The sequence below is a fragment of the Antechinus flavipes genome, chromosome 3 (genome assembly GCF_016432865.1).
Source record: "Antechinus flavipes isolate AdamAnt ecotype Samford, QLD, Australia chromosome 3, AdamAnt_v2, whole genome shotgun sequence".
Classification (NCBI taxonomy): domain Eukaryota; kingdom Metazoa; phylum Chordata; class Mammalia; order Dasyuromorphia; family Dasyuridae; genus Antechinus; species Antechinus flavipes.
The window spans coordinates 431,538,448-431,551,564 of NC_067400.1; the positions used below are offsets into that span (position 1 = coordinate 431,538,448).

At 32.9% G+C, this 13,117-nt stretch overlaps 1 protein-coding gene across 1 annotated transcript in view; it reads left to right on the forward strand.

The window, feature by feature from the left end:
• KCNH7 (potassium voltage-gated channel subfamily H member 7) overlaps positions 1-13,117 on the forward strand; it is a 623,506-nt gene that overhangs the window by 599,340 nt on the left and 11,049 nt on the right. Inside the window, exons 14-15 of the mRNA XM_051986258.1 lie at positions 93-261; positions 12,887-13,079. Of these exons, the coding sequence (XP_051842218.1) occupies positions 93-261; positions 12,887-13,079 (362 nt within the window). The remainder of the gene's footprint in view (positions 1-92; positions 262-12,886; positions 13,080-13,117) is intronic.

Consider the following 13,117-nt stretch of genomic DNA (forward strand, 5'->3'; position numbering starts at 1 on the left):
TCAATTCCTTAAATTTAGGAAGGTTCTCCTGCAAAGAAATGCTACATCAAGTGTAACTATAAGTGTAATATAAACCTTGCTATTTTTCATAGATATCACTGATGCAAGAAATTGGGAACAAGAAAATTCTCGGGGACACCAAGAGGAGTCTAGTCCCTCAGCATACCACCGAGTTACCTGGGGGATCTGTGAAACTGAAAGTGATCTCACATATGGAGAAGTGGAACATCGGTTAGATTTGCTCCAAGAACAACTTAACAGGTATCAAATACCAAATTCATGACGTGAGGCAATGATAATATGAATCTTTTTTTCTGTTTCTAGGCCTCCTGTCAGAAACAAAATCCATCCTGCCCCTCTTCCACTCTAAGAACATGTGTTGTCTTTCTTCACATAATAGAACACTATAGCTTAGAATGATAACTAAGTGAAGCTAAAAAATAAGCTCTCTTGTTACTCATCTTTTTGTAGCATTTAGGTGATGCAGCTGTATATTTGCTGCTACCTTAAAATTATTCATAAAATAAACATGATCTTCAGTTATATAGTCTATCTTGTGTTATTTTGTTCATGACTAAGATTTAAATCTTGACTTTTCTATTTATTTTTTGTATGATCTTGGGTAATTCACAATTTCACTTGCAAAATGAGAGAAATAATATCACCTGCCTTAAATGGTATCAAGGTGGTAGTAGGAGAGAATGGAGTCAGTAAGACTCATTTTTTCTGAGTACAAATCTTGCCTCAGACACTTCCTAAAAACATGCCCTGTGCAAGTCACTTAATCCTTTTTCTCATATTTAAAATAAGCGAAGGGAGGAAATATTAAACCACTTCAGTGTCTTTGCCAAGAAAAGATCAAACTGTATCACCATAACAAATTGTATTAAGGTGCATGACTCCAGATAAGAAAAATAAGTTATGTAGTGTGCCCAGGATTACATTAGGAAATACTTGAGGCTGGATTGGAACTCAGTTATTCCTGACTCCAAGAAGAAAACTTTATCCACAATACCAGCTAAGTAGCTGCAAAGAACATTCTGCATTCATCCTAACCAGAGGAAAAAGATAAAGCCTGTATTACCTTTGGCTCTTGATGTCAATTTAGTACCTCTATTCCTAACTCTACTATTTATTACCTCTGTCACCTTACACAAATAATTAAATTTTACTGGGTCTCAGATTCTTCATCTGTAAAATGAGAGGCAGAATTGGATGATCACTAAGGTGTCTACCAGCTCTGAATTCTTTGATACTAGGGTTTGTGTTTATCTGTCATGTGGGCCTTTTCTTAAGTCATAAAAAGAAAATGTTAAACTTTTCATAAGAAGATTTTTTACAGTTTTCCTTAATTTTGCCTCTCTCCTTCATACATTGTCATTTCAGTCACTTTTGACTTTTTGTAACACCTTTTGGGATTTTCTTGGAAAAGATACTGAAGTGGTTTACTATCTTATTCTCCAGCCTAATGATATTACCTCCAATTTATCTTGTATGTATTGTTTTTTGTCCATAGTTGTGTACTTGTTAAATTGTGACCTCCTTGAAAGCAAAGCCTGTTTTTGTTAGGGATGTTTCTGTTTTAGAACCGGTTGTATTTTGGTGGGGGGAAGGAGGGAGAGTTATCTTTTTCTGGCACATTAATAAATGCTAGTTGACTTGACCTGATAAACTCTACACTCATTCACAAACAAACAAAAAAATCAATCTGAAATGTCAAGAAATTCCATGGCAGATAACTCAGTAAATTAATTTCAGGAAAATGGGTAGACTTTACATTAAAAGAAATAATTACTCTTGTCAGAAAAGATTCTGATGGTTTTACAAGTTTAATATTAGGTAGAAGAAATAAGAGTTCTAAATCAGGTGGAAGAGCAAGTAGTCTATAGTCAATATGAGAGTATACTTCTATTTCATATTTCTTCTTTTATATGTCCATCTGCAAATTTGATCTTGTCTCTACTCAACTCATGATAGAGTGGAAGTCAAATAGTATGGTGCTTAGATGAGAAACCAGAGAAATCTTTGATATACAGCATCTTTAATTTAAGCTCACTTTGACTCAAAACCAGTAAATACATATATTTCTTTCTAAAGCAGAAAAATGGAAACACTCATTTTGTTTTATCAAACATTTCAATTAATCAGTATAATCAATAAGTAATCATTAACTATCCCTACTCACAAGTTTACATTCTAATGGAACAGGTAACAAATATGTATATGAATACATATAAAATAGGTATAAAGTCAATAAAGACATATGTGTGGATAAGTACATAGAGAAAGCAGTAAAATACAAGTAGTATGGGAAGGAGAGTATTATCATTTGGGAGGACCAAGAAAGGTCTCATACACCAGTGGTATCTGATCTAAATCTTAAAGAAAAAGATGGACTCCATGTGGTAGAAGTAAGGAAGCAGAATACTCCAAGCATGGGGGATGGCCAGGACAACAGCAAGTATGGGAGATTGGAATGTTAAAAACAGAGATGAAGACAATTTGGTTAGATCATAAGAGTACAAAAAAAGAAGTAACTGCCAATGAAAATGGAAAGGTAGATTGGGGCCAAGTTATACAGCTGCTATAAAAGTTAAACAGAGGAGTTTATACTTTATTCTTGAGGCAATAGAAAGCCATTAGAATTGGTTGAGTCACATGCTCAGATCTTCACTTAAGGTAAATTACATTTCTTCAACTCATTTTGCTTAACATTTGTCTACATTTTAATAGTTCCTTTCTGTTAAGCCCAATTCATAACCTAACAAATCATTGAAGGCCAGAAACAAGCAAAAGGCCATAGATCAAGAACTGCAAGTGTCCTCAGAAACATATACATTAATCTCTTCATTTATAGATGACAAAATTGAGCTCCAAGGATGTTACATGGCTAGCCTAAGATTACATAAGATCATTTATCAGAGGCAATATTTAAACCCAAGTCCTCTGACTATTCAGTCATCAATATTCAGTTTTAATTCAATGTTCAATGTTAATTCCAAAATTCTTGGTCATCTATCTACATCCAGACAACTAGAAAAGGAAAAGCTTATATCAAACTAGAATTTTGCAGGCTAAGGAAAGCTGTTAAGCATTCTAGTCATTTGTTCTTCATTGGATAACTCCTTAGATCAGGTACATCCATCTATGGATTAAAAAATATATATTTCATAGTCAAATATGCGTGATTTTAATGTATGTTTATTTCTACTACAGTTCTATTAGTAAAGAAGTAGGAAGACTAAATTGTATGTGCCTACTGTGGAAGTATAATACTATGCAGAATGACATAAAGGTCCAGCCAGGCAGTTAGGAAGATCTAGAATCAAGAACTCTGCCTTTGATTCAAGTTTTGTGACCATGGACAAGTCATTTAACTTTCCTGTTCCTTCAGACAGTTCTCTCAGATTATAAATTAAAATGTTTGTACACAATAGCAGCAAGATTATGTGATGATCAACTATGATACTTAGCTCTTCTTACCAATGCAGTAATCCAAGACAATTCCAATAGACTTGGAATGGAAAATGCCATCCTCCTCCAGAGGGAAAATTATAGAGACTGAATATAGGTGGAAACATACTATTTTCACTTTCTTGGTTTATTTTCTCCTGATTTTCCTTTTCATTCTAATTATTTTTTCACAACTTGACAGATATTGAAATATGTTAAAAATGACTATATATTTATAATCTACATTGGATTGCTTACTATCTTGGGAAGGGAGATAATAAGGAAGAAAGGGAGAAAAGATATGAAACTCAAAATCTTAACAAAAATAAATATTGAAAGCTATCTTACATGTAATTAGAAAAATAAGATACCAATAAAATCTGTTTTTAAAAAGATATAAACAAGAAATTTTCAGAAGAAATTAAAGCTATCTATAGCAATTAAAAATAATTATTTAATAAATTAAAATGTTAGTAATCTGCATCAGCAGAGGAAATTTTCACATTTGGGAATTCCCTACTGAAACTAAACTTCAGGTCCCCACTATCTTCCTTATATACCCCACAAATATGTGTGTGTGTGTGTGTGTGTGTGTATGTATGTATACATATACAGAGAGAGAGAGACAGACAGAGAGAGAGAGAGAGAGAGAGAGAGAGAGAGGCATCAGTATGTCATAAAAACACAAAATCCCAAAGTTGGAAAAAATCTCAGAGATCATCTAGTTCAACTCATAATTAAATAAGAATCACTTCTGTAACATACTGAGAGGTAATTATCTAGATTTACTTGAAACATTTCACTGAAGAAGATCTATCTTCTAAGGAACATCACTCAATTCTAAATCCTTTTACATGTATTTTCATATGGCCCATATCTCCCCCTCCAATCCACAAGGAAAGAATGAGAAATTTTACATCATCTTTATAAAAAAAAAGTTATTTATCTGCCAAGAACACTTTTCTTAATGAAACTACATAGTTGTTAAAAAATATCTGATAGTGGTGGTGTTTCGATTTCCCTTTCCCTCACAAATCATTTCTTTAATTATATTCTACAATTTATTTTGAGGAATTGAAGTCATCTTTGGTCTGAAAACTCTATCCTCTCCTTTTTTTCCTTAAAATTGATCCAACCTTTGTTGTTCTCTAATCCTGCCACAAAACTTACAATCTTCACAATTTTTCAAAGCATTTTAAAAATGTTCAGCAAGCACATTGACCATTTCCACAGTAAAATAAGATACAGTTTGGACAAACCTAATCAAATGCAAAGTTATGTATTTCCTTTTTTCTTGAGTTTCAGTTTCTCCATTAACTACCTTAGATTTATCTTTTTTCTAATTCAAAAATCGCTTTCCTTGTTAAAGAAACCAAAAACAAGTTTTGTCTTTATTTCTTTCATCAAATGAGATATTTGTAATATGTGTGTGCATATAAATATACATTGTAATATGTATTAAAAAAAAACTCTTAGTACAGTGCCTGGAACATAATAGGGTATATATAAATGCTTATTCTCTATTACTTCCCATTCTTCATCTTCATATCTAAGGTCTTATGCCTACTTTGATTTTTTTTCTCTTACCCCTAAAGCAGAAAATTCTAAATCCTTATGTTATTAGCATTCTAATGTTAGCAAGCATTACTAGTCTCTTCTCCTTCTGATCTTTAGAGTTCTTGACATTTTTTAAAAGGCCTATGTCATTCTTGTATTTATCCTTAACAATGTTTTCTTTTGTATATCTTTGTATATATCTTTTCAAAATGTATCTTAGTGAGTTTTCTGTGTAGCCACATAAAACATCTTTAATAGTTCCCCCTTTTGTAACTTATGAGAATTGGTTGTATGTGTGATCAGAAATTCTTATTTTTTCCCCTCGACTTCTATAGAGTCTACTTCTGATTCCTCTTTCTTCTTTTACGTCCATCTGCATATTTTACTTTGCCTCCACTAAACGTTCATGGTAGAGTGAAAGTCAACAGTATGCTGCTTAGATGATGAGTCAGAGAAATGTAGTTTAGGCTCACTTTGACTCAAAACCAGTAAATACATATGTCTCTTTCTAAAGCAGAAACACTCTTATTTTGTGTTATCAAACATTTCAATTAATCAGTTCAATCAATAAATAATAATTAACTATCCCTACTCACAATCACATATCACATATTTGTTTGGCCGTTCCCCAATTGATGGACATCCCTCAAATTTCCAATTCTTGACTATAAAAGAACTGCCACAAATATTATTGTATATATAGGTCATTTTCCCTTTTCTTCAATCTCTTCAAAATATAGAACTAGTAGTGATATTGGGTCAAAGGGTAGAGCATAGTTTTCTAACCCTTTGGACATAGCTCTAAATTGTTCCTCTGAATAGCTGGACCACTTCACTTCTCCATTAATAGTGCATTATTATCCCTATTTTTCCATATCCCTTCCAGCATCTGTCATTTTCCTTTAATGTCATGCTAACCAATTTGATAAGTATAACATGGTATCTCAGAATTGTCTGAATTTATATTTCTCTAATTAATAGTGTTTTAGAGATTTTTTTCATGTTACTATTGATAGCTTTAATTTCTTTTTCTGAAAAACTGCCTATCATATCCTTTGAACATTGATCAATAGAAAATGGGTCTTATTTTTATAAAGTTGACTCAGTTCCTTAATGTATTTGAGAAATGAGACCTTTATTAGAAAAACCTGATATAAGAAAAAAAATTCCCACTTTCCTTCTAATTTTGTCTGCATTAGTTTTGATTATGCAAATACTTTTAAAATTTCATGTAATCAAAATTATCCATTTTATTTCCCATGATCCTCTCTTTCTTGCTTATTGATAAATTCTTCTCTCTTAACCATAGATCTCACAGGAAAATTTTTTCACACTATTTTTTTTACTTATACTTTATTTACTCCATTTATTGTTAATCAGATGCTTCTTACCATACTTTCTTTCTCTAGCTCCTGGCTTTCCATATCTACATTTTCTAAATATACAATACTATTTGATTTCACTTTTTTTTTTAAGTCTTAAAGAGGTTTAATGGAAATAGATACAAGTAACCAGTATCCAAGAATTATAAAACACATTTCACACACAGAAAGAATGAGGAAAAAATTTTGATGTGAACTAATCAACATTATTGATCAGAATTTTTTTTTGAGTCTTTCCCTTTGTTATTGAATTTTACCTTTGTCAACTCGGTATTAATCTTAAATGGAAAAAGCAGTATTTTATGGAAGAGTCTAGGATGTGCATAAATCAGAAATTATGAATTAATGGAAAATAAGACTTATTGAATTTTTATTCCTAAGTTCCAAGTAATGATTGGCATTTTGAGTACATACTTGAGGGAATGGGGGAGGGGGGAGGGAGTAGCTGCTGGGTAAATAATGTCTTCTCTTAAAACAATTTCTACAATATGCAATTCTTTCTTATTTGTATTAGGGAAAAAATTAAAACAGCACAGAGAGAAAAAACAAGAAACTGGCAAAAATAGCCATGGAGTATAATTCCAAAACAAGGGAATAAGGGAGAGAAAAGGTATTGCAGTGTTAAACACAGAAACTTTTTAACTGTCTTAAGTACTGATCTAGTCTTCTCACTTCTTTCTAGTTGCATTTTTTGCTAGTCTTCGAGCTTCAGCATTGCTCCTTCTTTAGAACCAGCAGGTACATGTTTCCACTCAACATTCATGCCTTGAGTCATAGAATCCAACTTGGCAAAATGATCTTTGTGGACAACATCTTTATTTTTGCTTGTTTTCCAGTCATTTGCTTTCCATGTGTCAATCCACTCGGTCATACCTTTGGTGACAAGTTGGTTATCTGTGAATACAGTGATTCTGTTCTTATTTTGAGCCTTTGCTTGCTCAATCACTTTTGTAGCTGCTTCTAAAGATACACTTTGGTTTGTCTGTCGTCCAGAATATGTACTACTTGTGTTTAATTTATGGTTTGGTCCCCAGTAGGTACCAATACCTCCTTGTGCTCCTTCTCTTCCATTATTTTTGCAGGCACCTTTTACATACACAGTGTTAGGATCTGATCCTTGGTATGATTGTCCATACTGGCTTCCAGAGTTTCCACTTTGATAGTCATAGTAATAGCTGTTTGGAGTGTAATTCCAACTCATTTTCAGTCTCTAGAAAGGTTTGATAGGAAAAGAAAGTAACTCTTGATTTCACTTTTTAATAAATCTATTCCCCCTTCTTTTCCCCCCCCCACCTCTTTAACTATTGAATAGAATATGCTTTACTAACTCAAGTTTCTATGATATCATTATGAGGTTGAATCCACCTTCTTGTGTAACACTTTTTATTTTTTCTTCTTTATTACACATATGCTTTTATGTACAGACATCAGAAACTATGGGGTTTCATTATAATTCTTCTTTGTGGTGAGCTTTTTCTTCTCAAAACGCAGCCAGGTGATAAAAGTTCAGATCTTTTATTATCTCCAATATAGCCCGGTTAGCTTAGAGGCCTATCTCTCTGCTTGGTTCCAAGAGCTCTCTCCGAATGTCTTTAAATCCAAAGGTCTGGTCCTTCAGCCTCTGCCTCTGCTTTCTTCAGCCTCCAGCCAGCTCCACTCTTCATGTCATTCCGGTGAAATCTGACCGAGAGCCTCTGTCTGTTTCTTTTATCCAAGAGGGAGGAATTGTGGGATACAAGAGAGAGGGATTATGGGTTTTCTCCCATAGTGCTCTCTGGCCCAAAGAGCTTCAAGGGAGGTGTGAACTCATAAAGGTACAAAGTTTACTTTGTGAAGCTGGCAAACTTGTGAACTCCAATGAGTAAAGGTGTGAACACAAGCCTTGTATTAATTAGTCCTACTTAGTACTTTGTTTCAGGTTCTGCCCAAAACATCTTCTTGTAAGATTAGATCAACTCTAATTAGTTAGCAGTTTGTAAGGATTTCAACACTTCTTCATGAATATTATTTACTATAAATTATTAGTTCTCTTCAATAATAATATTTTTCATATGTTAGACCTTTTGTAGCTTCTGACTTGGTGAATATATATAAGCAATGTTTTACCTTCCCCTCTTTTTTAATCTAAAATCTTCTTGGTCAGTTTTACAAGAGTTTCAGGCAAATATATTTTGCTAAGTATAACTCTCATTAGATGCATTCCATCTCTAACCAAGAGCCATTGTGTATCTTAAACTGAAGTCCTAGAATCCAAATACTATTTGGATCAAGAATCATATTTTTTAAATTTTATTTTAATTATCATTTAAAGAGCACCCCAAAAAAGAACATTTTTATATACAAAGTAGAACAGGGGAAAATGTGTTTCTTAATTCATGAAAACACAAATCTCTATTATATACAGTTTGAGTTTTCAAAACATAATATAGTCAACATTTTACTTTCAAGGCAGACCTTTATTTCTGTGTTACATTCAACATTTTACTTTCAAGGCAGACCTGTATTTCTGTGTTTCCTTCTAAATTTCTATCTTTTCTGGGCATTAAAAAAAATACAATGACTCCTTCTTTCTCTTCTTTTCTCTCCTTCTCTTTTTCCTCCTCTCTTTCTCCCTCCCTGTCTGCTTCTTTTCTCATTATCTTTTTTTTTTTGCAACCCTAACACTACTTCCTTCAAACTACATCCCTCTTTTCTTTCCCAGTTAAAAAACACAACCTTGGCAATAGAATATAATCAAGCAAATCAAATCAACACATTTGCCACATTCAATAATGTAATGTCTAATTTTGTACCTTGAATTAGGACTCCTCTTTCGGGAGGTCCTCTGGAGCCATGGTTGGTTATAATTGTTTTCCTTTAAAATGTTGTTAATTGTGTAAATTCTTCTCTGGGTTCTTTGCCTTTTACCCTACAAATTCATACAAGTTTTCCTAGAACTCTCTGAAGCCAAACCTTTCATCATTTCTTATGACATAATCACATTCTGTTATGTTCATATCCTATAATTTATTTAGCTGCTCTTCAAATGATGGACACCCCAATACCTAGCTTATGTTTCAGGTTTCTGACTTTCATTTCATCCTTACCTTCAAATAGCAGTAGTGACAAAGATGCCACCATATGCTTCTAAGATGTCTAGTTTCTTTTTCAAGGATTCCTCATTCTTAAAAGTACTTTCTAATGGGAACATTTGTCCCTGTAAAAAGTGGGTAGTAGTAATTAGGTTTAGTAAATCTCAGGAAGCTCTGCATAGTACCTTTGAATAATGCCAAAGGCAGACTACATATTATTTTATTTATTTCAGTAACTTATGACCACTTCAGTATCTCTGAAAGAGGGTCAGGACAAAGATTAAGGCTCAAATAAAGCTAAGTACTATTTGCCAAAAGAGAATAATTGGGAATTGCTGAGATCACCAAGTGAAATAGTATAAAGAGAAACAAAAAGAGGACCTACGACAAAGCCTTGAAGTGTATTTTTATTAAGTAGTGCAAAAACTGGATAAAGATTTCCTCAAAGGATACGAAGAAGGAACAATCAGACTTGTGGGAGGAAAATCAGGAGGCAGCAAACTCACAAAAATGAAGAAAATGCTGAATGCCAAATTCTACATTACTATAACACATATAAGATTACTTACTTCTCTTTTAAGAAAAACAAAATCCTACAGATTCTTTCGCCCTTTTCCTTTCCACTTGAGACACAGTCACAGCTAGATATTGTTTCAAATTAAATTGGGTCTCTATATTTTTGTCCACCTGCATTTTTGATTTCCTTCACAGGCTAATAGTATACAATTTCAAAGTCCGATTCTTTTTGTACAGCAAAATAACTGTTAGGACAGGTATACTTTAACATATTTAACATGTATTGGTCAACCTGCCATTGCGGGGAAGAGATGGGGGGAAAGGGCGGGGGGGAATTGGAACAAAAGATTTGGCAATTGTCAATGCTGTAAAATTACCCATGCAAATAACTTGTAAATAAAAAGCTATAATAAAAAAATGACAAAAAAATTAAATTGGGTAATGACTGCAGGTATTTAAATATATCATGTGAAACATAGGGAAGCCTCACACTCTGATCCTGTGTCTGATCAGCAAAGTGATCATTTGTCCTTTGGCAGAATGACAAGTGTCAGTGTCACAGTAATCTGATTCTACAATATAGAACTGCTGCCTATACTTCCTGGGTATGTTTGTTGAAAACTGTCCTTCAAATCGATTTTTTTTTAATCTACAGATAACCTTCTTTCAGAGGTTGCTCAAGATACCTCCATCAGAGTTATAGAGAGCACAACAAATGTGACAATTTTTGAGTTGTGATTGGATTCTGAATAGTCTTTTTTTAAAAAAAGATTTAAAAGTTCCAAAATATTTAGTGAATGATAAACATTTTGTTGTAAATACAACATCTTTTAGAAGTAAAGAAGAAGATGATAGTTTGGGATTATAGCTATAGAACAATAACATAAGAGATCAATTTGATCAGACAAGAAGTGATTCCATTTTTTAAAAATTACTAATTGGTATGTTACAGATAAGTAAAAGCTAATTAACTGAAATTTTCTGTTTAGTGGGTACTTGTCATATTACACAGGCATGGTCAGTGACACCCAACTTCATAGACTATAGTTCAAAACAACTATAAGCATAATTGACATGAAATATGGCATTTATGAGGATAAAGTATTAGGTATCATGGACAGAAAAAAAAGAAAACACAATCTTTTCAAAAATTATTATTTGAATGGAAGCTTCTCAAAATGAAGATTCATCTTTTTCCTTCCCTCCAATGAGCTACTATTCTTTTATCAAATCAAAAGCTGTGTTTCCCAGAATTCTATTAACAACAGATAAAATTTAGTCCTATGCTTTTAAACTTTTTAAAAATTTTCTTATTACACACAAAACAAAGCTAAGAAGGTATTTTACTATTCAGATATTCACAAAATTCTATTTTATTTTTAGTGCTAACAAATTCAAAAATGGGGAATCAGATTGATGTTTTTATAATTTCAATTTTAAGGGAAAATTAAATTAGCTGTCCATTTGGCTATTTGTAAACTCTAATAAAAAAATATTTATTAGAATAATGGTTGCAAACCAAAGGTGTCATGAATATAAGCATCAATATGATCATGAGTCTGTTCTTCAAATACTATTGGTTTGGGCCCTCAAAGAATTCAGACTTAAATGGCAAGTACTGTAACTAATTCTAGGAATATAAACCAAGATAGTCCCTACCCTCAAGCAGTTTACATTGTAATATAGATATTTACAAAACATACATGTAAAAGAATGTGCAGGGCAGAGAAAGATGTTTTGGTTTCAGAAGTCCCTGGAATAATAAGTGGAACATACGGGAGTTTATTGATTTACCCCATTCAAGAAGCAATAATGAATTAATTTAATTATATTTCTCTGTGTAGGTGGAAGAGCAGGTAGGTGGAAGATGCAGTAGATAAGGTGCAGGATATGGAGTTAGAAGAAATTGAGTTTACTAGTTGTGTGCCCTGGACAAATCACTTAACCCAATTTGCCAAGAAAACCACAAATGAGGTGGTTATCTAGTGAATAAAATATAAATTCCTTAGTTTGGAATTCAAGTATTGCCTTAATTTTAGTATCCTTTAATTTTCTTTCCTTGGCTGATATCATACTGATTTATATGTACTCCACTTCAAAGAAACTGTACTATTTGGGGCAGATTTTTAAATGGACCACTTTCATAATAATTCTGCTCTTTGATGTATAATTATGAAATCTTTCAAGCTATTTCACCATCTAACTTTTCTTTCCTCACCTTCCTTAGAAAGATCCTCAAAACTCTTGCTAAAAAGGAAGAAACCTGGCCCCCTAGTTCTGATCTGGCATTAGTCTCTCTCTTTCCAAACTAGAAGGAAATACAGCTCCTAGATGTCTTTGAAAGGGTGTACATATAACTTTGCTTATCCTTGGCATGCATTTACTTTCATGAATTTTACAATTTCCCCAAAAGAATTTAGCTTCTTGGAGATGGCAAGACCCAAGGGTTTTTTTGGTTTGGTTTGGCTTGATTTTTACTGTATCTTTAACACACTGTTTTCCATATAATAGGGACTTAAAACATGTTATGGAATTAAATTGACCTCCCCTTTTTTCAAGTTTTTCCAAGATAATTGACATTGACAAAGGATAAATCAATGTTGAAAGAACCTCTAGATATATGTTACTTCTTGAATTAAAAGGGGTTAAGAACAGAATTGTGGTTATGCTCTTCTAGTCTCCTCCACTAAATGTATTCCCTATTTGTATCTTTTTAAAAGTCTGACTCTTGGGAAATACTTTTTTTAAATCTTCTTTAAGTTGCAGGGGGGAAAAAGAGTTTCCAGCACAACTATTTCATTATCAGTTTTGAGGGTAGAATTTGAATTTTCTCAAATACTTTTGAATTTCTACTTTAGCATAATTATCTATTGCTAGATCATAACCTAATTTCTGTCTTTCTTACAGACTTGAATCTCAAATGACAGCTGATATTCAAGCTATTCTGCAGTTACTGCAGAGGCAAACTCCAGTGGTCCCACCTGCTTATAGTATGGTAACAACAGGGGCAGAATATCAAAGACCAACTCTCAAAGTGATGAAAACTCATCAATCTGTAGCATCTATTAAAACTGACAGAAGTTTCGGTCCTTCTTCACAAGTAAGTACAGATACAACTTAATTCTAAGTCATTTAGAA